The 27,785-nt window shown below is 44.6% G+C and overlaps 2 protein-coding genes across 3 annotated transcripts in view; one reads left to right on the top strand and one right to left on the bottom strand.

The window, feature by feature from the left end:
* ADCY10 (adenylate cyclase 10) overlaps positions 1 to 1,315 on the top strand; it is a 29,498-nt gene extending 28,183 nt beyond the window's left edge. Inside the window, exon 34 of the mRNA XM_069984846.1 lies at positions 817 to 1,315. Coding sequence (XP_069840947.1) covers positions 817 to 1,011 — 195 coding nt within the window. The 3' untranslated portion in view covers positions 1,012 to 1,315. The remainder of the gene's footprint in view (positions 1 to 816) is intronic.
* A 340-nt stretch (positions 1,316 to 1,655) lies between these two features.
* ATG9A (autophagy related 9A) lies at positions 1,656 to 23,940 on the bottom strand. 2 transcript variants are annotated; one of them, XM_069982573.1, is made up of 17 exons: positions 23,838 to 23,940; positions 17,035 to 17,102; positions 15,461 to 15,572; positions 14,229 to 14,379; positions 13,354 to 13,397; positions 11,617 to 11,681; positions 11,338 to 11,493; positions 10,984 to 11,125; positions 9,000 to 9,748; positions 7,640 to 7,793; positions 7,190 to 7,369; positions 6,619 to 6,864; positions 5,952 to 6,118; positions 5,214 to 5,331; positions 4,325 to 4,532; positions 3,823 to 3,965; positions 1,656 to 2,587 (listed from the first exon to the last, which is right to left on the bottom strand). In XM_069982573.1, the coding sequence occupies exons 4-17, from the start codon at positions 14,329 to 14,331 to the stop codon at positions 2,582 to 2,584; spliced, it is 2,481 nt and encodes an 826-aa protein (XP_069838674.1). In that variant the 5' UTR covers positions 14,332 to 14,379; positions 15,461 to 15,572; positions 17,035 to 17,102; positions 23,838 to 23,940; the 3' UTR covers positions 1,656 to 2,581. The 2 variants fall into 2 exon arrangements, with proteins under 2 accessions (XP_069838674.1, XP_069838673.1); XM_069982572.1 differs by lacking the exon at positions 1,656 to 2,587 and adding an exon at positions 2,594 to 2,791.
* Positions 23,941 to 27,785: the final 3,845 nt, after the last annotated feature.

Here is a 27,785-nt window from a genome sequence, read left to right as displayed (position 1 = left end):
CCACAACAGTATCCCAATAACCAATAATATCACCAGTGCCACAACAGTATCCCAATAACCAATACTGTCACCAGTGCCACAACAGTATCCCAATAACCAATACTGTCACCAGTGCCACAACAGTATCCCAATAACCAATACTATCACCAGTGCCCCCAATAAATAGTGCCACAACAGTATCCCAATAACCAATACAGTCACCAGTGCCCACAATAAACAGTGCCACAACAGTATCCCAATAACAAATACTGTCAGCAGTGCTCAACAAAGAAGTGTCCTATATAACCAATACTGTAAAGTGCCCCAATAAAGAATAGTGCAATTGTGACCCTAAAAAAACCTGTCTGCAGTGTCCTCAATAATAATATAATATAGTCACATGATACCCCCAGAAACAGTGCCCATAATAAACTTTGCAAGAATGCCCTGAACAATACTGTCAGAGTTCCCAACAAACTGTACTAGAAGAGGGCCACAATAACCAATGCTGTCAGTAGTGTCCCCAACAACAAAAACTGTGCCAGAAGAGGGCCCTCAATAAGCAATACTGTCAGCAGAATAAAATAAAATAAAAAATATATATTCATATGCCAGCAACCACCACAAGGGGGAGCTCACTATATAGGAGCTGTATACGTTTGTAAAAAATCAGTAGGGTCAATATACATGGTACATATGCAGTTAACTCCCCCTAGTGACAGACGCCTGTTCTGCAAGGAGATCTCCTGTATGTTGTCAGACCTGAACAGCACTACATCCCCCGTACAGCTTATCAGGCTTGTGACTGTGTACATCTGTGCTATCTCCTATCTGCAGGATTGCTGGTTTGGAGACGTGACACAAGATCTCTGGCTGGAGGCAGCAGCTGAGATGCCTCTGTGGGAGGACGTCGATGGGACAGACACAGAAATCCTGACCCGCAGGAAGTTCTTGCTGAAGCCACTTCCTGTTCCTGAGGCCCCTGGTAAAGCGGAGGCGATGCCCGATCAGGAGACGGATATAGAAGGATAGATGGACATGGATCACCCTGCACAACTTAAGGGACAAGATAAAAAAAGGCTTACTTTTTTTCAAAAACAGCACTAAAACTGTTCACAGAAAAATAACAAACCTGAATATTTTATAATCTGAAATAAACCAAAAAGCTGATGATCCTGCACCTGTCTGGGCCTGCGTGTAGATACATCGCTGGGATATGTCAGTAATGAGGGCAGCCATAACTGGCGGGATCTTCCTGCTTGATGCACAAAGAACCATGACTGACAGCTCTAGCGTCCAATCTGAAGACTACTGGAGTTGTCAATCATGGATGAGAGGAGGGGCCAGGAAATTTCTCAATACATGGAGCTCCATGCACCGATCAAAAGATGATGGTTTGGATTTTTTTTTTCCAGCCAGTCAACTACTTTACGTTTTTCAGTTTTGTGGAAAAGGACCATAAGGGAAAAAATGTTTGCTGTCCGGACAGTAGAAACCAAGTAAGTTTATGCCCCACCCCCTTAACCATGCCACACCCTATTCTAGCATAATCCTGGACACGGAGACAGTCAGTAACTGAAGGATCTCTGCTTGTTTTTTGTATTTTGCGTCCTTTATTTCCAGGTTTAGGAGGTTGGCTTCCCGCTCTGTAATAAATGTGACGACACTAAGACGTGTGACATTACAGATAATTTGTTTTAATTAGAATTATACAATGGTACAAAAGATGCAATATACATTTCTATACAAAACATTTGCAGACGTTTCAGTGGTGCACTATATAGTAAGGACAATGAACCTATGTGAACCCATAGATCCTGTCTTATGTATATACCAGCCGATGTATAGACCTCTGCAACCAATGTTTTAATAGCTCAATGCATCTGAAATAAAAGAAGAAGCAACTTTGTAAATAGTTTTGATTAAAAATATTGTATCATATTGTGTATACGGCTAATGCAGGACTGTGTGTCTCCATGGTAACAGACTACAAACAGACCCTGTGTAGTCTGATTCTACGGTCATGTATTACTTTTCTCCCTCTGCGATTATCGGTAGATTTAAAAAAAAAAAAAAAAAATAGAAAGGGGGGGGGGGGGTGACAAGGGCTAGGGTAACAACATAACCGCGGACACACATAGCTCAGCATAGGAGCTGTAGGAACAGGACAGCGCAAAATTTATGATCAAAAATGTATGCTTCATGTTCCATTTTAAATGCATTGGGGAAATAAAATATGGTTGCAGATGTATACACAACACTTAAAGGAAACGCTTTCCTTAATGTCGGATGATGTCAGATACAGAAGAAAAGTCTACAATAAAGAATCGGCAGTATTATTTGTGCGATGTAGACACATGGCTGCGTTATGTCTCCGCATTCAAAGCAACGCACAATAAATTGGATCGTCCAGTGCAAATCCAGTCCAGTATTCAGGAACATGTAGGCAAGACCATAATATTCATATATACAAAAGGTATTTACAGACACTGACGGGAATACGGAGCCAGACTCGCACACACACACGGACAGATTCACTCTCCCAAGAAAGTCCGAGGGGAGGTCTACAGAAAGAGCATTTCTTCATGATGGAGAAGACATTTTACACCTACAGGGGGGGGAAAAGTTGAAATTACCCCTTTAAATACAAAAAGTTACATTAGCACCATTATTAAAAAGGCATGTCCTAGAAAAAGTTCTGATCAGTCTGGTCTGGGTGGTCAATTCCCCACCGATTGCTAGAACCAGACATGCTCGATAAAAGTGCAGGAGTCAGGAGACAGACTTCTATGAACATCTATGTGACTGTTTCCTGAAGCGAGAGAGGGAGAGAAGTGCTCAGTCTGATGCTTCTCTCTGTTGGTTCTTACAATTGATGGGGGTCTGAACCCTAGGAAATGTGCAGTTTGTTTTTATACCCTAACAGCTACTGAATGGTGTCTGCATTTCTTAGCAGTAAACAGAGCTGAGAGGTTCACCTTAAAGGGGACATCTAGGCTCAGATAACAATGGGTGTTTGCTTAAAGGGGTACTCCAGCGAGGGGGCTATTTTGGGATCTGGCCGGGGAGGAGGTGGCTGAGGGAAAAGACGTCCACTCACCTCCCCGGATCCAGCGGCGGGTCCCATATCGCGGCGCTCCGGTCCCCGGCTGCTTCCTGGTGTCTGACGCGGGCTCGAGCGTGATGAAATGGATCCCGCCTCTGTCACAGACTGGCTGAGCGGACTTGAGATGTCACGTCTCGAGCCCGCGTCAGGCACCAGGAAGCGGCTGGGAACCGAAGCAACGCGATACGGGACCCACCACTGGATCCAGGGAGGTGAGTGGACGTCTTTTCTCTCAGCCACCTCCTCCCCGGCCAGATCCAAAAATGCCCCCCCCCCCCCCTTTTAAACTTTTTTTTTATTTTTTTTTTTTAAAGCGCCACATCTGTACATGGGTTGTGTCCGGTATTGCAACTACATTCACTTAAAAAAAAAACAAAAAAAAACCACTGACCTGTTGTTGGAGAAGTGAAAAGTTTTATGTTTCAGGTTCTGGGTGTTAGGACCCTGACTGACAGCTGAAGCAAATATGGATAAATGTGTTTTCTTCCTAGCTCTGAGCTAGATGAGAAGCTCTAAGCCATGCGCTTCTCCTTTCTCATTCTAGCCATCATTCGGGTCTGAACACCCAGACAAATTAAATTTTTTTACATGTCTCCATGGCAGTGATAGAGAGCTACTTCACGATACCACACACAAAACCTGCGGACAGGTGTAGCACTGTTTTTAGAAGAAATCCAGTTTTCTAATACCGTAGTCGTAGTCAGATGAATAAAATATAGACTGGAAGAAGCACAAACCTTGTGCGTCTGAGGTGGAAGCTCGTCTTCAGACCCTTCCTCTGGCACAGTTTCTGGGTGGCGGGTGCTTTGAGGATCTTCACTCCATCCACCCATGGGCTGCCGGGCTAAGTTAGATGAGGTTCTCTGGGTTGATCCAAAGTCTGTGGGGAAGATAAACCAAGAATAAAGAGTGAACGAGATCCCTTACACAGGATGTTATTATGGTTTCTGATGCACTCCACCAGTCTCTATGGACATCGCAAAGTTGGGATGTGACAACAGAATTTCAGTGTCTATATCCACCTTAAAGGGATTGTCCACCTACGAGGAACAAGTGTGTCTTGAAAGGTATACCCATGTGGTGGATGTCCTGAATTATATTATGGGTTGCCCATAATATTTCACCCCCTGGTGCAACACTACCATTCCCATCATGCCTGGCTGGCATAATGGAATTGTAAATTTGCAATCCCTGGGGAAGGCACAGGTTGGACACCCATGATCTATTCACCATACGCACCTGTGCTGGCACTGAACCTATGTTCACTGATGGGTGGCATCCGATCCTCCCGGAGTAGCGTGGTCGGTGATGGGCAGCTAGCGGAGTTGGGCATGTTGGATGTAGTGTTGATCAGTCCGTCCCCTGACACGCTCTCTCCGCTCTCGTCGCTCTCCTGCCTGTGCCATATATGTCGGCCTGGCGCCATGCGCGTGTGCTGCTGATGTAACTGGTGGAGAATAATCGGTTCAGTATATGATAGCATAACTTCATTATTGAGAATGATGTACACTGTATGTGTGTGTATGTGTATATATATATATATATATATATATATATATATATATACACACACACACACCTGCATAGACATCACTTACTTTTAGTATATGATATTTATATAGAACATGTCATCATTTTCATGCTGCCTGAACCACTGGTCATTTGGCCGGTCCCCAGTATCTTCTGTCTGCCCCACAAGCCTTGATTGATTGGTCTCTCCAAGTATATGTAGAAGGGAAGCTCTATCAATCAAGTCTAATGGTTAAAAGCTGTCGAGGACTGGTCTGTGTGTACGTGGAGTTTCGTGCCTATTTTGTATATGTTTTATTTTTTCTACTTGCACCCCGATGGATGCTGTTTGTATTCCAGTCTTCCAGTACTTCTGTCCATTTCAGGAACTGTCCAGAGCAGGAGAGGTTTTCTATGGGGATTTGCTGCTGCTCTGGACAGTTCCTGACATGGACAGAGAGCACTGTGTCAGACTGAAGATAATACACCACTTCCTGCAGGAAATACAGCAGCTGATAAGTACTGGATGCCTTGAGATTTTTCTAATAGAAGTAAATTACAAATCTCTGGCACCAGTTTAAGTAGTACTTTGCAGGATACAAGTGTTATAACCACTTACTTCGTGCATGTATAATGCGTGCAGACTCATCTCCATGGAGGCGTATTCAGACAGGGGTCCACTGGTCATAGGGCCTTCCCACAGACTGCTACCAAAGCTGCCATTCCTAAATTCAAGGCTACAAAGAAACAAATGAAGCAAACACATACATAGCAAAATATCAATATGATAGCAACAAGTTAAAGAGGTTGTCCAGGCTTAGATAGTATGGCCGCTTTCTTCCAGATACAGCGCCACCCCTGTGCTCAGGTTGGGTGTGCAGCTCAGTTCCATTGTACCACACACAACCTGAGGACAGTGATAGAGCTATTTTTGCAAAAAAAAAAAAAAAAATAGCTGTTTTTTCTAATCCTGGATAACCTCTTTAACCCTTAACGTATGTCCAGCACAAGACATGATTTCATATGTGGCGATTAGGCTGGGTTCACACTGCTTTTTTGCAATCCGTTTTTCGCAAAAAATTTATGCATTTGTGTGCATCTGTTTTGATCCGTTTTTCCATTGACTTTCATTATAAAAAAATAAAACGGATCAAAACGAATCCGTTTTTTTTTTTTAACATACACAAAAACGTAGCTGACCTTACTTTAGTGTCCGTTAAAAAAAAAAAGGGATCCATTTTGATCCGTTTTTTATAATGGACGTCAATGGAAAAACGGATGCACACAAATGCACCCAGCCTTACTATCCCCCTAATGTCAACATGAAGCATGAGAGGCCTGTACCCTGCTTCCTTACCCACTCTGATTCTGAGCCATGTGACAGGACTGCTGCGGTGAGAGGGAACGCAGAGCAGACGCCACCTCAGATACGGCAGAGACGTGTGGAGAACAGAGAACGTCTGTGTGTGGCGGCATCCCCGCAGGAGACATCCCGTGGAACATGTTCACCATTAGACTGTGGGGCTAAAACACAACAGGATATAAGTGGGTGGTAAGAAGTGGGGTAACGTTACTGCTGGACTACGCTGTATACACAATTTTACAATCAAGACTATATGGAAAGTTGCCTTCCTCTGCTCTGCACTATCCCTACTTATCAGAAACTTAGTTTGACAAAAAAAAAAAAATCAAGAAAATGACCCCCAGCGATCAGCTGTAATCTGTGGGGAAACCTGTCAATAAGTGTTCAGTTTCCCTGCAGCGCCTTCACAGGGGGAATAAGGCATTACACAGTGCCCATTCATATCAATGTGATCTCTGTGCTATGAAATCTTCTATTACCTTACAGTAGGACATGTAAAAATTTACTTTCTAGTTAGATGTACCCCTTTAAATGCACTGAATCTGCCTAATAGTTGCAAGAGTGCAGATAGCACTGATCCGAATTAAGAACATGAAATATTAGTTCCGGCCCTTTAAAAATAATGTATAACTCAGCAGGAGGATAAGGTTTGTGGTCAGACCTCAGAGTCGGACTGCATGGATAGCCCGGAGCAGTGCAGGGGGTGCCCCAGCCCAGGGGTGTTCTTTGGTGTCGTTCCTCCGCTGTCTTTCTGGACTCGCTCTCGTAGATGCGTCAAGAACGCAGAACACTCTCGAGGAGGCTGCCAGCGAGGATTAGTGATGGCAAAGTGCATAAGTGACAGCTCGGTCTTACCATCCTCCGCCTGCTGGTAAACTGAAGCCTCCGTCTTGCCGGCAGACATCCACTGAAAAAGAAGGAAATATACACCGCCATTAGTTATATATCAGGTAATGGATATTCCTGCCCTAAGGCGAGTGGCTGATCCAACCATCAGGGGGAATCAGAGAAATAGGTGAGGTAAGTTTACTACCATGGGTATAACACCCCTAAAGCACACCCTCAAAAGTAGCAGCAGCAAGGGGTACATTATGGTGCAGTACTGGGTGAGATACTAAGAGCAGCAGGAGCCTAACCTTGTTCTCTCCGGCCACCCTGTAGACTTTTATGAGCAGCTGTAACCTGACAAGACTTAATTTTTCCCAGTGTATATCATCCTGGTGTGCACTTACCGCAGGATTGCCGTGCTGGCGGACGTCCATTTGTGCAAAAGAACAGGTGTCCCCGACTCCCACCACTTCCACAGTGAAGTTTCGGAAGAAGTCAATGATCTCCAAGGACTTTGGACGCAGTCGGAATATCAGCACTAGGGGTGTCAGCAATGGACTCAGGAGCTCCTCCAGAATAAAGACCTGCACAGAGATAGGAAGAGAATAAAGGGGTTCACTACAACGGGGGTATGAAATTTATGAGATGGAGTAAATGTATAGAGCCATTAGTGTATACAGTGGAGGAAGAGGTATATATGGGTCATTATGTATAAAACAGATTATTCTATGACATGACGCCCATACGGGGCTTCTCTACTCCTGACACACACAGGTATACAGGACACAGCGCCCCCTATCTCCCTGTGTGGGACATTGGCAATGTTGGTGTACAGCTCCCTGGAAAACACTCACCGCCTTGTACTGGAAAAGTTGTGCAAATTCTCCTCTGGTCTCGGCCCGGTGAGCGCTGCGCTGCCAGTGGTCGGGCATGTAGTGAATATGAGCCAGGATGACCCTAAGGAGCTGCTCCGGGCAGAAGACCAAGTGCTGATCGGGAATGAATGACCTGAAGACCAGACGTGACAAGTATTATAAGATTATATATACGCAATATGGACAGGGACAACAAGTACATAATTTTAGCAAAACAATTTTCACGTCCAATATAATTAAGCAACATAAAATGTACAAAAAAGGGTGTGTATACTTTTTTATCCAATGAGTCTTGTTCCAATGCATAAGAAATACAAAAAATAAACAACTTTGCAGCCAATTACGATTAAAGAACACCTTCTGTAAACAGATGATGCAAACACATGTGTCTCCATAGCAACAGACTACAAACAAACCCTTTGTAGTCACTTTTATCTTCCTCTTCTTCTGCTGTGTGTAGTTTAGGAAAAATAGAAGGCAGATGTAGCAGAGTAACATGAGACCGAAGGATCAGGTAACGCTGGGTTTAACCCCTTCCTGCTGTTTAGTCCAATGAGTACATATTTTGACTCCACATTGCTACCGCCTAGGTGCACAGTAGGGGGTATGCAAGTGTTTCACATGTTTTATAACTTTTAGGTGCCATTGGGACCATTTTGGGGGGTAGATGTAACTTTTCACCATATTTTACTACATCATGGATGTAATAAAAAAAAAGAACTATTCTGGCATTGGGTATTTGTCATAGACACATATGAAAAGGTTTTCTTGGTTGGGGTCCGAGTGTTAAAACCGTGACTGATCAGAAGAACAAGCCAGAAGAAGTTGAGCTCAGCGTTTCCCCTGCCGGCTCTGTGTCACATGAGCAAGATGGCTGCATAATGTCCATCTCTCTCACATCACAGACCGGTAAAAACTTTACATGGTTTGGTTTAAGTATATTATGTAAACCATGAAGACAGAGTGGTCTCAAAGAAGGTGAATACATAAGCCAGTAGAAGACTAACTAACAGCTGTATTAGATGGCCCAATATTTAGGAGCAAGCGAGAGCCTACCTGTCAGATCAGCGCTCATAACATTCCCTTTATGCATGAGCTATTACAAAACAAATATTGGCCGAAACAGCCGGTAATTGTCCATGTACGTCGGATAATCGCGTAATAGGACCCTAAGACTACCTGCAAAGTAATGGCTGCAAAAGTCTACATACCTTTTGAACCCTATACACAACAGAAGATCAGCCTGTTATGGGCTCAAGTCTCACAGAAACTGGATTGGCCTAAAACAGGCTAATAAATAAGAAACCTAAATACGCTCCCCTATCCTGTTAGGACCGACCTGCAGACAGTCACCACCACTCCCAGGAGTGTTACGGCACTCAGGACATGTTCCACCGCCAGCACGTCCTCATCGTAGACAGTGAGCGCTATGAGCACCGCCAAGATGGACCCCGCCAGGAATCCTAAATGTTTAGCAGCCACGGCCAGGAGTGGTGAGAGGAAGCAGTTCATGTACTTGCTGGCCGGTTTGTACGCCCGGCTCAGCCTGGCCTGCAGCTGATGATCCAGCTCATTAAAGTGGCGGAGGTAGCAGCGGCCGTACAGGGACCAGCATCGGGCTCCAAGGCTGCCAGGCTCTCGGCGTAGTACTTCTGTGTAGCTGAAGAAGGCGTAGAGGATCTGCCAGACCAGGACGAGCGGACACAGTACCAGGTTGGCCAGTCCTATCCAGAGGATGCGCTGAGACAGCTTGTCCGCCAGTTCCAGGCGCACTCCTGCTCGCTTGTACTCCGGCTTTAGGCTCCATTCATTCTGGAAGAGGCATCCGGGACCCCAGAAAAAGATCAGCTGAAAGTTGTACTTGAGGCCACGGGTGTAAAATATGGTGTCGCCCAGGAAAGGAAGCCGGTGCTGCAGGGGCAGGAGGTTCTTGTTCACCATGGCCACCATGTAGTTTTTGAAGCGTAAGATCCTATGAGACACATCCAGCTCTGACAGCTCCTTCTTGTGGATGCAGATCTGGTGCTCCTTCTGGATCTGGACAATTCTGCTTTGGATTTCCTCCCAGGTGTAGTAGGGAAGATCGGCCTGAAAGGAGGAGAAAGGGTTAATAGATAAATGAAGCACAAGTGAATATCTATCACTGAACGCTCTTGCATTTCTAAAAGTTCCATTTTATAATATATCCAATATATCCTCTTCTGATACACAGCTCGAATTTGGCTGCATACATAATTTGACTGCTCAAACATAACTTTTGATATGTTGCTGCCCATGGTGAGACTAACAATTCCTTCCATACTTGGTATTATCTATTCAGTCTCCTTCCCCCAGTTCTCAGCTGCTGCTTTCTGCTGAAGACACAGAAAACTGTGTGTGAGCCTTTCTTTCTGTCTCCCCATCCTTCCCCTCTCTTCCGAGACGGCTGATGAAAACAGGTCCCTGGCAGGCTTTATCTGCAACTCTGTAGCTTCAATCTTCAGCAGAAAGCAGCAGCTGGGAACTGGGTGAAGGAGACTAAATAGATAATAATAAGTATGGAAGGAATTGTTAGTCTCACCATGGGCAGCAACATATCAAAAGTTATGTTTGAGTGGAATACCCCCTTTAAAGGGGTTATCCTAAAAATATAACTTTTAGCTGATAAGCAACTGATTGGAGGGGGCTGAACGCTGGGACCCCCCTAATAACAAGTGGTCAAGCAAGTGTGCTCCCATTCCATTGACTCTCTATGGGACTGAAAGACAGTAGAGTACAGCGCTTGGCGGTGTTTAGACAACCCATATAGAATAATTGAAGTAGTGGTGCTGCATATGTTGTGGTGGTCTTAAAGAGACTCTGTCAGTAGGATTATGGTGTCCTATCTTAGTGTAGCATAAACTAGTGACAGAGAAGTTGAGCAGGATGATGTATCAGAGATCTAGAGATCTCCTCCTCAATAACATGGACAATAAGTAGTCCTCTCCATTATGTGCATGAGCCCAGTAGTCCTGGATATTCATGAGAAGCAGAAAACTCCACCCACCAGCTGCTGGTTGGCAGTTATCTATCCATGCTGTCTATAGGCAGTCAACTGTCAATCAGCAGCTGGAGGCCGGGGGGAGGAGTGTGGCAAGAATCCTATTCTCCAGCATATTAGGAGAACGGATGAACAAAATGATGTAAGTAATTCACAGATTCACCTAATTTAAGGCAGAATAAACCTAGTGACGGATTCCCTTTAAGTGGCCTCAGCAGTCAAACCCACACAATCCACAAATGATCTCCTTTAGATATAGAGTAAACCCCTTCCCGCTGCCTGTATAACAATGTCTGGTCCGCACCATAGGAATTCGCAGAGCTTGGATGTAGAAGTTGTAGATCTCCCAGTAGCAGCAGACATTGTAAATAAACTTGATCAGTCTGTGAATCCAGAAAACGCTGGCGATGACCAGAAGGACCATAAGGAACAAGTTGTCCTGAATGCTGAGAAACAAAGCAGATACAAAGTGACCAGAGAAGATCCTGCAGCTCTGTACAGATGGCCGAACCCAATGATTTCAGTGGGATTGGGCAACAACCTATGGAAAGTTATGCTTGAGTGGAATACCCCTTTAAGCTCTAGGTTAATCTAGTCTGAGATTTATTTCTAATATGCATTATACAGAAAGGATATAGAGAAGGAATGAGATACAGACCGATCCCTGCAGACTCCCGGCGGCAAGAAGGCATCTGGCAGAGTCACTTTATTGTTTTCGCTCTGACTGTGATTCACCATCTTGTTTGCAAAGAGGATGTCATAATCCACACAACTCACCAGGAAGGTGGTGAAGCTGACGACAAAAATGAACTGCCTGCATAGAATCGGGAACAAAGTTACTGCAGGCCGTAAAGCAAACTGCAGTAAAATCCTAAAAGCCAAAATACTAAGGGATCTCAGGAAGGGAAGCAACATCAAAACCTCTTTTTAAACTCACAGCAGCTCGAACATCTCTCCGATCAGCATACAGGTGAATCCGTTCTTCTGGTGCAGGTTGTAGACCTATAATGTCTGTGTTAAGGAAAACCCTGTGCCTATAATTCTGCACAAACATCAACCATCCATAACAATACCAGCATAATATAGTGTCGCTACCCCTTGAGGCCCAGACCCCACAGCCCTGTGATGTGTCACCCCGGACCCCATAGCCCTGTGATGTGTCACCCCGGACCCCATAGCCCTGTGATGTGTCACCCCGCACCCCATAGCCCTGTGATGTGTCACCCCGGACCCCATAGACCTGTGATGTGTCACCCCGGACCCCATAGCCCTGTGATGTGTCCCCCGGACCCCATAGCCCTGTAATGTGTCGCCCCGGACCCCATAGCCCTGTAATGTGTCGCCCCGGACCCCATAGCCCTGTAATGTGTCGCCCCGGACCCCATAGCCCTGTAATGTGTCGCCCCGGACCCCATAGCCCTGTGATGTGTCGCCCCGGACCCCATAGCCCTGTAATGTGTCGCCCCGGACCCCATAGCCCTGTGATGTGTCGCCCCGGACCCCATAGCCCTGTAACGTGTCTCCCCAACCCCCACCTTCGGATCCCATATCCCTGTGACGCCCCCTGTGATATTCACAGCAGATCCTGTAAGCTGCGGCCTCCATGGATGGGATTGAGATCTGGGGAATCTGGACAACGAGTCACCATCTTGATCCCTTTTTCATGTTCCTCATTCCTGTACAATGTCTGCAGTGTGGACCCCCAGAGTATTATCCTGCTGACCTCTGCCATTAGGGGGTCCTGCTGCCATGATGGGGGGGGCTTGGTGTGTATAATGGTTAGGTAGGTGGTTGGTGTCACAGTAACATCCACACATCAATGAACCCTTGGCCCCATGACTATGTCCCCAGTCATCCTTCAATGGTCAGTAATGACCACTAGATACTGAGGAACGGCCGCTCTGGCACCCGAGTACTAGCTCTTGTTCTCATGCAGTGTTTTCTGCGGTTGTTGCCCTATATGTTTCTATGTGTTTGGATTTTCGGAGTAACACATTGTCTACGTTGTGAGACGTGCCTGCCTCCTGTGTCTGGCCCGTCTGTTTGAAAAAAAAAAAAAAAAAAGGCCAGCCGCTCTGGAGATGCTGTGACCACGGGGTCTACACATCCCTATTTAGCCCTGGTGATAATCGCTCAGATCTGTACGGCCTTATGGCCCTATTCCACGGGTCGTTTTAGAGGAGCAAACGAGCGCTATTAGCGCTCGTTTGCTCCTCGTTCCCCGCTCGCTGCCGCCGCTATTCAACGCGGCTGCAGCGAGCGGGTGAGTGCGGGAGGGGCGGCGGGGAGCTGCGGGGGGGCTGCTCGGAGGATCGCTGATCGTCCGGGCAGCCCATAGGATATAGCAGCGTCTGCTGCCGATGCTCCTATTCAACGGAGCGACGGCAGCAGATCGCTGCTATATCAGTCGCTTGTTTTTCAACATGTTGAAAAACAAGCGACTGCAACGATCAGCCGACATGAACGATGTCGGCTGATCGTTGCACTCTATTCCACGGAACGATTATCGTCCGTAGCGGTCGATATCGTCCGAAAACGAACAATAATCGTTCCGTGGAATAGGGCCATAACATATCCCACTTCTTCAGTCACCATATGATCCATGTTATTACTTCACTTGTCAGTGGTTTTATTATAATGGCTGAGACTGTAAATCGCATCACTAGAAGGATACCCTGGAGAAGAAGAGATCCAAGTTCTCAATGTGATTCCATGGAGCTAAAGAGAAGAAAACCATACATCTTATATTATAACCTGGTTATTGGCTAAATCACATTAAGGCCAAATCTAATCATGTAGCGGCCCCCACCCCATCCATGTGGTCAGTATAGTAGTCACACAATGCAGGGGAATGTTAGCTGTCCATATGGCAGTACAGAGCCTGGTATAAAGGAGACACCTTCCATAACAAAATCACCAACGAGGGCAGACACTGAACAAGTAGGGGGTGCTAAAGGATTTCTGCTCTGAAGCTGGTAGGCTAGTATAGTATAGGCTAATATATGTGTTATTTCCTGGCTTGTATACAGAGTGATAGGACATGGGACATCACTCTGATCGGTATACACTCAGTATGGATGATAGGAGTATACAGTGAAGATATACTAGTAACTCATTGCTCATTGTAACAAATCTTCAACCTGTTCCTACTCATCTCTGCAGGTTGGAGACTTTGGGGGAGATTTATCAAACATGGTGTAAAGTGAAACTGGCTCAGTTGCCCCTAGCAACCAATCAGATTCCACCTTTCATTTTCCAAAGCGTCTGTGAGGAATGAAAGGTGGAATCTGATTGGTTGCTAGGGGCGACTGAGCCAGTTTCACCTTACGTCATGTTTGATAAATCTCCCCCTTTGTCTTTGGTCCATTTCCTGTTGCTCAGTTAAATCTACAACATTGTGCAACTAAAGAGCGACAGAGAATATAGGGAAAGAGGGAAGGAAGCCAAGGGTCACATTACACAACACATAGGACTCCATATAGGACAGAGGCTGCGCTCATCAGGTGTTATACACAGACAGGACAGGGTATATAGCTCCGGAGTACTCACATTTACTCCCCTCTGGTACATGCACCAGGAGGTCATCCTCTCCCATAGGGGAGTCTGTGTACGAGGCCTCCAGCCTCTGGTAGGGCGTATCAAATACCGCCATTTCCCCCGGCCTCACATCAAGATCTCAGCCTTCAAAATGGAGATGGCACTGGACAAAGAACAAAAGACACTTTTATATTATATCAAAGGTGTCAAACTGAGGCCCCCCAGCTGTTACAAAACTACAATTCTCATCATGCCTGGACAGCCAAAGCTAAAACTTTAACTGTCCAGGCATGATGGGGACTGTAATTGTGCCACAGCTGGAGGGCCGAAGTTTGACACCCCTGTACTATATGCAGCAAATTAGATTAACAGCAAATCAGGCAATAATGATAGAGGTAAACTGCACAGTAAAATTATACTTGAAATGACGATATGTCCTGTGTGGTGTAGTATATAGAGGAGGAAGTGTCCTGTGTGGTGTAGTATATAGAGGTGGTGTCCTGTGTGGTGTAGTATATAGAGGAAGTGTCCTGTGTGGTGTAGTATATAGAGGAGGAAGTGTCCTGTGTGGTGTAGTATATAGAGGATGTGTCCTGTGTGCTGTAGTATATAGAGGAGGTGTACTGTGTGGTGTAGTATATAGAGGAGGAGGTGTCCTGTGTGGTGTAGTGTATAGAGGTGGTGTCCTGTTTGGTGTAGTATATAGAGGAGGTGGTGTCCTGTGTGGTGTAGTATATAGAGGAGGTGTCCTGTGTGGTGTAGTATATAGAGGAGGTGTCCTGTGTGGTGCAGTATATAGAGGAGGTGTCCTGTGTGGTGTAGTATATAGAGGAGCAGGTGTCCTGTGTGGTGTAGTATATAGAGGTGGTGTCCTGTGTGGTGTAGTATATAGAGGTGGTGTCCTGTGTGGTGTAGCATATAGAGGTGGTGTCCTGTGTGGTGTAGCATATAGAGGTGGTGTCCTGTGTGGTGTAGTATATAGAGGAGGTGTGTCCTGTGTGGTGTAGTATATAGAGGTGGTGTCCTGTGTGGTGTAGTATATAGAGGAGGTGTCCTGTGTGGTGTAGCATATAGAGGAGGAGGTGTCCTGTGTGGTGTAGTATATAGAGGAGGTGTGTCCTGTGTGGTGTAGTATATAGAGGTGGTGTCCTGTGTGGTGTAGTATATAGAGGAGGTGTCCTGTGTGGTGTAGCATATAGAGGAGGAGGTGTCCGCTTTCTATGAGGCCAGGCCTGGCTCCTTACATAAAGAGTCTGTTTCCAGGCTCCACAAAACTTTTCACATTTTCTGGTATCATTTCCTTGGACTCTTCATAAGACGTCTGATATACTTCTTCCCATTTCTACACTGCAGTGTCTGACAAATAATAGAGTAAAATTAATTCTAACCATAATACTGCTCCTATATACAAGAATATAACTACTATAATACTGCTCCTATATACAGGAATATAACTACTATAATACTGCTCCTATATACAGGAATATAACTACTATAATACTGCTCCTATATACAGGAATATAACTACTATAATACTGCTCCTATATACAAGAATATAACTACTATAATACTGCCTCCTATATACAAGAATATAACTACTATAATACTGCTCCTATATACAGGAATATAACTACTATATTACTACTCCTATATACAAGAATATAACTACTATAATACTGCCCTGTATACAAGAATATAACTACTATAATACTGCCCCTATATACAGGAATATAACAGCTATAATACTGCCCCTATATACAAGAATATTACTACTATAATACTGCCCCCTATATACAAGAATATAACTACTATAATACTGTCCCTATATACTGAAATATAACTACTATAATACTGCCCCTATATACAGGAATATAACTACTATAATACTGCTCATATATACAAGAATATAACTACTATAATACTGCCCCTATATACAGGAATATAACTACTATAATACTGCTCCTATACACAAGAATATAACTACTATAATACTGCTCCTATATACAGGAATATAACTACTATAATACTGCTCCTATACACAAGAATATAACTACTATAATACTGCCCCTATATACAAGAATATAACTACTATAATACTGCCCCCCTATATACAAGAATATAACTACTATAATACTGCTCCTATATACAGAAATATAACTACTATAATACTGCTCCTATATACAGGAATATAACTACTATAATACTGCTCCTATATACAGGAATATAACTACTATAATACTGCTCCTATATACAGGAATATAACTACTATAATACTGCTCCTATATACAGGAATATAACTACCATAATACTGCTCCTATATACAGGAATATAACTACTATAATACTGCTCCTATATACAGGGATATAACTACTATAATACTGCTCCTATATACCAGAATATAACTACTATAATACTGCTCCTATATACAGGAATATAACTACTATAATACTGTTCCTATATACAGGAATATAACTACTATAATACTGCTCCTATATACAGGAATATAACTACTATAATACTGCTCCTATATACAGGAATATAACTACTATAATACTGCTCTTATATACAAAAATATAACTACTATAATACTGCTCCTATATACAGGAATATAACTACTATAATACTGCTCCTATATACAGGAATATAACTACTATAATACTGCCCCTATATACAAGAATATAACTACTATAATACTGCTCCTATATACAGGAATATATGTACTATAATACTGCTCCCTATATACAAGAATATAACTACTATAATACTGCTCCTATATACCAGAATATAACTACTATAATACTGCTCCTGACACACTCACCCTGTGTGGCACCCGGGCACCTCTGTCTTCGATGTGTTAGTTCTGCTTCACGCCTGGCGACATGTCAGCTACACATAGAGAAAGTGAAACTAACATGTAACTAATGAGTCTGAGTCATTGCCAGTTCCAGTTCTGTCTTAAAGGGCCAGCGACCCTTTTCCAGCTTATAATAGTGCAGCAGTTATAGTGGGTCTGACTACTGAGGGAGCACACAGTGCACATACATCTACATGGCCGTTCTATTATTATACGTATGATGTAACACAGACTCTGCTGATTTATCCGCACACACATAATATCAGGATGAGGAGGCTCTTTACAGGAGGTGAATGACCGATGTGTCATAGCCCGCGCCCATGGAGGGTCACTCTTCGGCCCCTTCTGCACTTTGTTGACATGAGACCAGAAAATCCCTTTAAGCAGCCATGTCAATCCCAATGTATCGTATTCCCAGTTATTATATCCAGCCCTGGAGTGTAATATATACAGTATATAACATAGACACCCATAGAATGAGATGGAATGCCATGAAATCCATTGTAATCTAAGACTGTGACTAGCAACCTGCACTACAACTCCCAGCATGCCCTAACAGCCTTTTGGTGAGCAAAGGGTTAAATAGAGAGCCACAGGTTAGCAACCACAGGGCAAATGCAATAGTCTTCAACTCATTGCTGTCCAGAAGGTTGTCGGGGTATGATGGGAGTAGTAGTAGTTTTGAAACAGCAAGAGAGCTATAGAAAACAATAATCTTTAAAGGGGTTCTCCAGCGAAAATCTTTTCCTTACAAATCCACTGGTGTCAGAAAGTTATATTCATTTGTAAATTATTTCCATTTAAAAATCTCGTTTTCCAGTACTTATCAGCTGCTGTATGTCCTGCAGGAAGTGGTGTATTCTCTCCAGTCTGACACAGTGCTCTCTGTTGCCACCTCTGTCCATGTCAGGAACCGTCCAGAGCAGGAGAGGTTTTCTATGGGGATTTGCTGCTGCTCTGGACAGTTCCTGACATGGACAGAGGTGGCAGCAGAGAGCACTGTGTCAGACTGAAGAGAAAACACCACTTTCTGCAGGAAATACAGCAGCTGATAAGTACTGGAAGACTGGAGCTTTTTAAATGGAAGTAAATTACAAATCTGTATAACTTTCTGACACCAGTTAATTTGAAAGAAAAAAAAGATTTTTGCCGGATTACCCCTTTAAAGACTAGTGCAGTGCTATCTTGGTTTAAGAGTAACTTGGATTAAGAGCGCTTTGCAAGAAGAGCTCACAGTTTTTTAAAATTGTGACTTGGTGTAAGAGCATTGCTTTGGTGTAAGAGCTCCCTGTACTGGGTGGGAGGGTCATGGTCTGCTCAGCGGGGTCTACAGCCCTGTACTCTGAACCAGGATGTCTCCCTCACCTTCCAAATCATAGCAGATCCACTTCAGGCTGGGGCTTACATCAGGGGACAGGACTGTGGAGGTAATCTCTCCATAGCTGTAACCCCTCTCTCCCCGGACAGAGTGCTGCATGCAGTAGCGGATTACAATAGGTCCTTTTCGGGTGGTAGCCCGGGGGCCCTGAGCTCCTGGGGGCCCATGACCACCCAAAATGACTTACACTTTCAGTGGTGTATGGTCTCCTGGCTACAGTTCTGCCATGATTTGCAAAAAAAATCGCTGCCATTTTACCACAATTTTGCACAAATCAGGGCATCATGATATTATCTATCCTGTACTAGGAGCACCACGCTAATGCTGCCACAGTTACAGTGGGGTGGGGGGGCCCAGGCATGGTTAACAGCCCGCGGCCTATAGTAAAGTTAATCCGCCCCTGGCTGCATGTATGTGCCCACATCTGTCCTGTTCATTCCTTCATGCTCCCTGCAGTCTCTGTCAGTCCTTGTGTTTCCTGTGCTCTCCATTCCTTCAATAATGTGCCTGCACTTACACTCAGCTATACACACTGCTGCTATAATCTGTCTGCACTTACATTCAGCTATACACACTTTTGTACTACATTACTGCATTATGGGGATCTGCAGCTCCATCCTGTATCTACAAACTGCTGCTGTGTTATCAGGGTTATACAGTTACTATACATTATATACCACATGCTGATTGCTATACTGTACAGTAACTTATATATCACATATCCAGCTGCTGTGTTATCAGGGTTATACAGTTACTATACATTATACACCACATGCTGCTATACTGTACAGTAACTTATAATATCACATATTCAGCTGCTGCTGTTTTATCAGGGTTATACAGTTACTATACATTATACACCACATGCTGCTATACTGTACAGTAACTTATTTATCACATATCCAGCTGCTGCTGTGTTATCAGGGTTATACAGTTACTATACATTGTACACCACATGCTGATCGCTATACTGTACAGTAACTTATATATCACATATCCAGCTGCTGTGTTATCAGGGTTATACAGTTACTATACATTATACTGCACATGCTGACTGCTATACTGTACAGTAACTTATATATCACGTATCCAGCTGCTGTGTTATCAGGGTTATACAGTTACTATACATTATACTGCACATGGTGATTGCTATACTGTATAGTAACTTATATATCACATATCCAGCTGCTGTGTTATCAGGGTTATACAGTTACTATACATTATACACCACATGCTGCTATACTGTACAGTAACTTATATATCACATATCCAGCTGCTGTGTTATCGGGGTTATACAGTTACTATACATTATATACCACATGCTGCTATACTGTACAGTAACTTATATATCACATATCCAGCTGCTGCTGTGTTATCAGGGTTATACGGTTACTACACATTATATACCACATGCTGATTGCTATACTGTACAGTAACATATATATCACATATCCAGCTGCTGTGTTATCAGGGTTATACAGTTACTATACATTATACTCCACATGCTGCTATACTGTACAGTAACTTATATATCACATATCCAGCTGCTGTGTTATCAGGGTTATACAGTTACTATACATTATACACCACATGCTGCTATACTATACAGTAACTTATATATCACATATCCAGCTGCTGTGTTATCAGGGTTATACAGTTACTATACAATATACACCACATGCTGATTGCTATACTGTACAGTAACTTATAATATCACAGATTCTGCTGTTTCTCATTGTTTGTTTCATCTGTTCTTCATGTTATTCAGAATAATAAATCATTATTTTTGGGGTGTGGAACCAATTGTCTGCATATCAGTGATTTCTTATAGGAAAATTAGTTTCAGATTTGGATTACAAGCACAGTCCCAGAATGAATTATGCTGGTAATCCAAGGCACCACTGTATTTTCTAATAGCTATATTCTAATATATTCTAATAGCTATTTCTAATACCTATAGCTCTCCTGCTGTTTCAAAACTACAACTCCCATCATGCCCTGACAGCCTTCTGGACAGCAGTGAGTTAAAGACTATTGCATTAGCCCTGTGGTCTCTAACCTGTGGCTCTCCATTTGATAACTCAGGGCATGATGGGAGTTGTAGTTATGCTACAGTAGGGCTGGGCGATATAAACGATATGCCAAAATATCGTCATCAATTCGGTTGACGATATAGATTTTTGGCATATCGTCATATCGCGATATACCACGGAGCGGTAGTGAATAAGCTTCTCACTTACCGCTCCGTGGTACCGCGCTGCAGGGCCTTCCGTTCACGCATCGTCAGCGCGCTAGCGCGCTGATGCGTGTGACGTCAGGTCTCCCAGTGCATGCTGGGAAGAAGACGCGGCCCGTCTCGCCTCGCGGACTCCATCAGCCAGCCCTGCAGGAAAGGTAAGTAGCAGAGGGGTCGGGGGCGGCAGATGGCTTGGCATGGGGCTGATGATGGCCCTGGCTGGGGGGACATGATGGCTGGCACATGAAATGGCTGGAAAACTGAGAGGGGAGATGACTGGCACTGGGGGGGGGGGGGGGCTGATGACTGGCAACGGGGGGCTGATGACTGGCAACGGGGGGCTGATGACTGGCAACGGGGGGCTGATGACTGGCAAGGCGGGTGATAACTGGCACAAGGGAGGGCTGATGACTGGCACAGGGTGGGCTGATGGCACAGGGGAAGGCTGATGACTGGCAAGGGGGGCTGATGACTGGCAAGGGGGGCTGATGACTGGCGCAAGGGGGGCTGATCACTGGCACAGGGTGGGCTGATGGCACAGGGGAAGGCTGATGACTGGCAAGGGGGGTGATAACTGGCACAAAGGAGGCTGAAGGCATAGGGGAGGGCTGATCACTGGCACAGGGGAAGGCTGATGACTGGCAAGGGGGGGGGGTGAGTATACACACAAAATTTTTTTTATATATCGTGATATATCGTTATATCGTGCATGCATCAAATTATATCGTGATATAAATTTTAGGCCATATCGCCCAGCCCTATGCTACAGGTTAGGGCTCAGCACTCTAGGATATGTATACATCTCCAGACCAGACAGACAGATACAGACGAGGCTTCTCCGCTGTCCATGGTGTTGAAATAGTCGAGTTTTTGGCTGCTGTCCAGTCAGTGTCACCATAGATACAAACAACAGATCCTATACATGGCGTCCTGCCTCATATAAGAGCGATAGCAATATATTCACACCCACACAATAACACCGGGGACATAAAGGGTTTAGGAAAACACAGAAACAGCGCCACCTCTGTCCTCAGGTTGTGTGTGGTATTACAGCTCACTTCCACCAAAATGATTGGAGTTGTAATACCACACACAACCTGAATAGAGGTCCGGCGCTGGTTTGGGAGGGGGAATCAGCTGTTTTCCTAATCCTGGTCTGACACCTCTGTATGTACTGTATAAGAATTGGCCATTGACTAGAAGTCACAAAGTCATGTGCACATTTTATGCCGGCTGCGCCATTTCTAGATATTTTTCACGGGGCTTGGTAACATTAGCTACTTTTTTAGCCAGATTTATCATGTGCAATTTATTATTTTGTGCAAAAAATACTGCGCAGAACTCAGACCCTGGCCTAAACTAGCCAAACAGCGGTGCAATAATCAAGGGCCGCGCTCCTATTGATCACTTTTGCGCATGGAACGGTTTGTTGTGCAGCGCGTAATAAGTGCACTAGCGGGAAAAAAATTGCATTAAAGGAGTTATCCAGTGAGAATCTTTCTCCTTCATATCAACTGATATCAGAAAGTTATATAGATTTGTAATTTACTTCTATTAAAAAAATCTCAAGTCTTCCCATACTTATCAGCTGCTGTATGTCCTGCAAGAAGTGTTGTTTTATTTTCAGTCTGACACAGTGCTCTCTGCTGACATCTCTGGCCGAGACAGGAACTGTCCAGAGCAGGAGACGTTTTTTATGGGGATTCATATAAAACCAAGACTGTCTCGGCCAGAGGTGGCAGCAGAGAGCACTGTGTCAGACTGAAAATAAAACTTCCTGCAGGATATACAGCAGCTGATAAGTATAGGAAGACTTAAGATTTTTTAATAGAAGTAAATTACAAATCTATATAACTTTCTGAGATCAGTTGATTTGAAAGAAAAAGATTTTCCCTGGACAACCCCTTTACAGGGAATATCCAGCGCTACAAAAACATGGCCACTTTTCCCCCTACTGTTGTCTCCAGGTCAGGTGTCGTTTGCAATTAAGCTCCATTTACTTCAATGGAACTGAGTTCCAAACTGGAGACAACGGTAGGGGGAAAGTGGCCATGTTTTTGTAGCGCTGGATAACCCCTTTAATGATACATTACCCCCCCTGTAATGTTCGCAGACTATAATCCGGAATGAGACTCATGCAGAATTGCAAACATTTCCGTGTCCAAATCAGCAAATGCATTAAAGGGGTTATCCAGCGCTACAAAAACATGGCCACTTTTCCCCTACTGTTGTCTCCAGTTTGGGTGGAGTTTTAAAACTCAGTTCCATTGAAGTAAATGGAACTTAAAGGGGTTATCCAGCGCTACAAAAACATGACTACTTTTCCCCCTACTGTTGTCTCCAGTTCAGGTGCAGTTTGCAATTAAGCTCCATTTACTTCAATGGAACTGAGTTTCAAAACCCCACCCAAACTGGAGACAACAGTAGGGGGAAAGTGGCCATGTTTTTGTAGCGCTGGATAACCCCTTTAAATCCATCTCCCGCTGACCTGTGATTCTTCAGCAATTGCAAAACTACAACTTCCAGCATGCCCTGCAGAGAAATGGGTTACAGACCATTACGTTAGATCGTGTTGTCCGGTGGTGAAATAACTACAACTCCCAGCAAGCCCTGATTTCTGAGAAGCAATGGGCGGGAGGCTATTGATTTAGATCAAAGATGGGTAACCTTCTCTCCAGCTGTTGCGAAACTACAATTCCCATCATGCCTGGGCAGCCAAAGCGAAGCTTTGGCTGCCCAGGCATGATGGGAATTGTAGTTTCGCAACAGCTGGAGAGAAGGTTCCTGCTTTAGATCCATGTTCTGAAACTACAACTCCCAGCATGCCCTGACATCCTCCTACATAGCAAGGTATTGGAGACTCTCTTTAGCTCACTGTTCCCCAATTTGCAGCGGTTACAGTACTACAACTGCCAGCATGCCCACAGCCAGTGTGATAGCCCATATATAAGCTGCCATATAGGTGATATATTATAGCCTCCCCCATCACATACCTGTCACTATGTATCCTCCATATCCCCCATAGTTACATTGTGATATAAATTGATACATTGTATAATATGTAAAAAAAAAATACATAAATTCAATATAAATATCACCACAGACGTATTATCCGCCATGTTGCCCCTCTCCAGCCCACGTCTCCCCCGTTACCCGTTAGGTGGGCGCCTCTATGGCCCCTGTCTGTCTCCCCCGGCCGCTCCTATGGCACAGCAGCCTGGCCCGTCCTGTCACTCTAGATTGTTGACGAAACCATAAGCCAATCACAGGGCGAGTATTAGGCCTGTGGGAGGCCTAGGAACCAATCAGAGCTAGAGCGCTTGGCTTAGTAACCAATGGCTGCACGGGGGGGCGTGTTCTAGGTTTGTTTTGGGTCAGCGTGAGCGGTAAGGTTGCTGTGATGGGCGGAAGTGACGTCATATGAGGAAGAGAAGTGACAGCGGGGTCACACGTGAGCAGTAGCGGCTGTGCGCTCCATCATGGAACCTGACAGAGCTTACTACTAGCAGGTTATACTGTAGTACAGGGGTGTCACACGACAATTCCCATCAGCTAAAGTAGGGTTAATAGCTACCCAGGCATGATGGGAATTGTAGTTTGGCAACAGCTGGAGGGCTGAGGGTATGGCTACCTGTGCAAAAATACTCTACCATATCGCAGTAGAAAATCCGCTGCGGATCCGCAACGGATTTAACTAAATTAATGAACACAGCATATAAATCCGCACGCATTTACAAATCTGCTGCGGATTTGACAATGCGTATTTAATGCTGTGTTCATTCATTTAGTTAAATCTGCTGTGGATCCGCAGCGGATTTTCTACTGCGATACGGTAGGTGTGAAGGCACCCTAATTAAAGGGGTTATTCAGCGTTACAAAAACATGGCCACTTCCCCCCCCCCCTCTTGTCTCCAGATGGGGTGGGGTTTCAAACTCAGTTCCATTGAAGTAAATAGGGCTTAATTTGCAAACCACACCTGACCATGTTTTTAGTAGCGCTGGATAACCCCTTTAAAAGGATCTAGTAGCCCGCTAGCCATGCTCTGCTTCCTCCTAGTCCGGCTTTATTGACATCTTGGTACAGTCAGAGACTTCGGAGAGCTCAGTACGGGCGACTAGTCACCATTTATTAGTGTACGGTGCGAGCGACACACAGCATGTACTACGACATAAAGCCTCAGCTGGCGGATGTGGAAATAATCCTTTATACAATATAAAATATATGAGGTCACCGTATGGGGCTATAGTCTAGTAAATGGGAAAATCTTTTTGTTTCAAATCAACTGATGTCAGAAAGTTTTATAGATTTGTAGTTTACTTCTAAAAAAAAAAATCTCATCCTCCCATACTTATCAGCTGCTGTACGTCCTGCAGGAAATGTTTTATTTTCAGTCTGACACAGTGCTCTCTGCTGCCATCTCTGGCCGAGTCTCAGTTCTCTATGAATCCCCATAGAAAACCTCTCAAGCCCTGGACAGTTCCTGTCTCGACCAGAGATGTCAGCAGAGAGCACTGTGTCAGACTGAAAATAAACCACCTCCTGCAGGACATACAGCAGCTGATAAGTATGGGAGGACAAGATTTTTTATCTATATAACTTTCTGAAAGAGATTTTCGCTGGACAACCCCTTTAAACTATAGTGTAATATATCCTGCACGGTGCACAAAGCAAACAAAAAAAAAAAATGGTGCAGAATTTAACTAACCGCTCAGATGTGCACAAAACCTGGTCTCTTATGGGTGCGGTGCTATCAAAGGGGAAAGTATACAGAACACTGGTGTCAGAGTATATACAGGTGTAAGATTATGGTACCCAGCATCACTACTGATCTGATCCAAAGCCATCCATATCCTTCCTGGTCTGATATATAGCGCTCCATATTATTACAGCATTGCTCCCCATGTCTCTCTCCAGGGCCCCAGCATCGCTCCCCATGTCTCTCTCCTGGGCCCCAGCATCGCTCCCCATGTCTCTCTCCTGGGCCCCAGCATGGCTCCCCATGTCTCTCTCCTGGGCCCCAGCATGGCTCCCCATGTCTCTCTCCTGGGCCCCAGCATGGCTCCCCATGTCTCTCTCCTGGGCCCCAGCATCGTCCCCATCTCCCCAGTGCAGAATGACCAGAGCTGCAGCCTCCCTCCTCCTGCTACTTATGTAATTACTCAGCATCTTCTTGATGTCCTGTACAGATCTTCTCCTTGCTCCAGCTTGTTGATGATGCGGCATAACACAGATCATCCAGATGACTCAGAACTAGAGATGAGCGAGCATGCCTGAGTCCATCCGAACCCGATCATTCGGCATGTGATTAGCGGTGGCTGCTGAACTTGGATAAAGCCCTAATGCTATGTGGAAATCATGAATATAGTCATTGGCTGTATCCATGTTTTCCACACAACCTTAGAGCTTTATCCAAGTTCAGCAGCCCCCGCTAATCAAATGCCGAATGATCTGGTTTGGATGGACTCCAGCATTCTCAAGGTTCACTCATCTCTACCCAGAACACATCTCCAATATGTTGTGTTATCAAAAGGGATTCTCACCTCAAAAGTTACTTAAAAAAAGTCTTTGGTCAGATAAAGGGCTGCCCTGCGTATTTAATAGCTGCCATAGCCTACAATAAGAGAAAAATACACAAAAAAAGTCTAGAAGGGAATTTTCACTGTATCCTAGAACATGAAATAAAAAGTCTGGTTAGTTTTGTCTAGAGATAGTATACAGTTCTATAGACCTCCGAGTGTTATACCAGACCCCGGGGTAAGAGCAGCTCAGCTTCACTGAACAAACCACTGGCTGACACTCAGTTATAGTCTGCTCCAATAAACATCTTTCCTGTAACCCACCAGGTCATTCATACTATTAGGAATCAATATCTAAGCGTCTCACTATATACAGACATGTCCCCCAACCTACAGCTGTTACAAAAATACCAACTGCTTTAGCTGTGGGGGCATGCTGGGAGTTGTAGTTCTGCAAAAGCTGGAGAGACAGATTAGAGAACACCAATACACAGGAATGAGGTCAGTCACGAGTACAAGTCACACTTCAGGAGGATCTTAGGCTGTTTTGTGGCAAATTTGGGTTTTTACCAGAGATCATTTCCTGAAATAGCTTCTATGATTATGGTCAGTAGAGGGCATATGTTAAAGGGGTATGCGGCAATTTTTTTTTTCTTTTAAAACTACATAGATTTGTAGTTTACTTCTATTTAAACATATCAATTCTTCCAGTACTTATCAGCTGCTGAATGTTGTGCAGGAAGTGGTTTATTCTTTCTAGTCTGACAGTGCTCTCTGCTGCCACCTCTGTCCATGTCAGGAACTGTCCAGAGCAGGAGAGGTTTTCTATGGAGGGGGGTGTAAAGGGAGGAGATTTACTGTTCTGGACAGTTCCTGACATGGACAGAGGTGGCAGCAGAGAGCACTGTCAAAGTGGAAAGAATCCACCATGTGCTATATCAGCATGTGGTCTGTGCTAGGACATGGTGCCGCCTTCTATTACAACTCAATTCTAGGCTGCAACTAGTGTTAACCCTGCGGTAGTGCCTGTGTGTCCTAGCACAGGCAGTGTAGTGACATCACATACACAGCGATGATCATACAGCCCAGAAAAGCAGGATTAAAGCGCTGGCCAGTCCCAGGACTGACTATCTGGGGTCCAGGGACCGTCCTGATATTGCCTTTACATACAGTGGGGGAGTTCAAAGTAAGTTTGCAGGACATGAAGTCAGTGGAAAACAGAAAATCCTTTTAAAAAGTTTTTAGGGGGTTAGTACATTTTTAATCTTGCAAGAAAAAGGGGAGGCAGATAATGTATTAATGCGACATGATCAATATCATGCTGGCAGCAGGGAGACGCTGAATTGCTGCAGACTGTAGTGACAGACAATTGCCTTCCCCATCTACAAGGTCTGCAAAACTGCAGACATGTGAATGCCCCCTAATACTTTGAATATGCAAAAGAGGAGTCCGTGGAGCCTCATTGAAGAGTCTCAAAACACAGGACTAGCCAGATATCCCTCCGGGAAGGATCCAGCCAAGGGGCAGCTCCTGGCTGGGTCCTTCCCGGAGGGATATCTGGCTAGTCCTGTGTTTTGAGACTCT

The sequence above is a fragment of the Dendropsophus ebraccatus genome, chromosome 9, assembly GCF_027789765.1.
Source record: "Dendropsophus ebraccatus isolate aDenEbr1 chromosome 9, aDenEbr1.pat, whole genome shotgun sequence".
Lineage (NCBI taxonomy): Eukaryota > Metazoa > Chordata > Amphibia > Anura > Hylidae > Dendropsophus > Dendropsophus ebraccatus.
The sequence above is the reverse complement of the archived record's forward strand: the minus strand, read 5'-3'. Positions and strand labels throughout refer to the sequence as shown.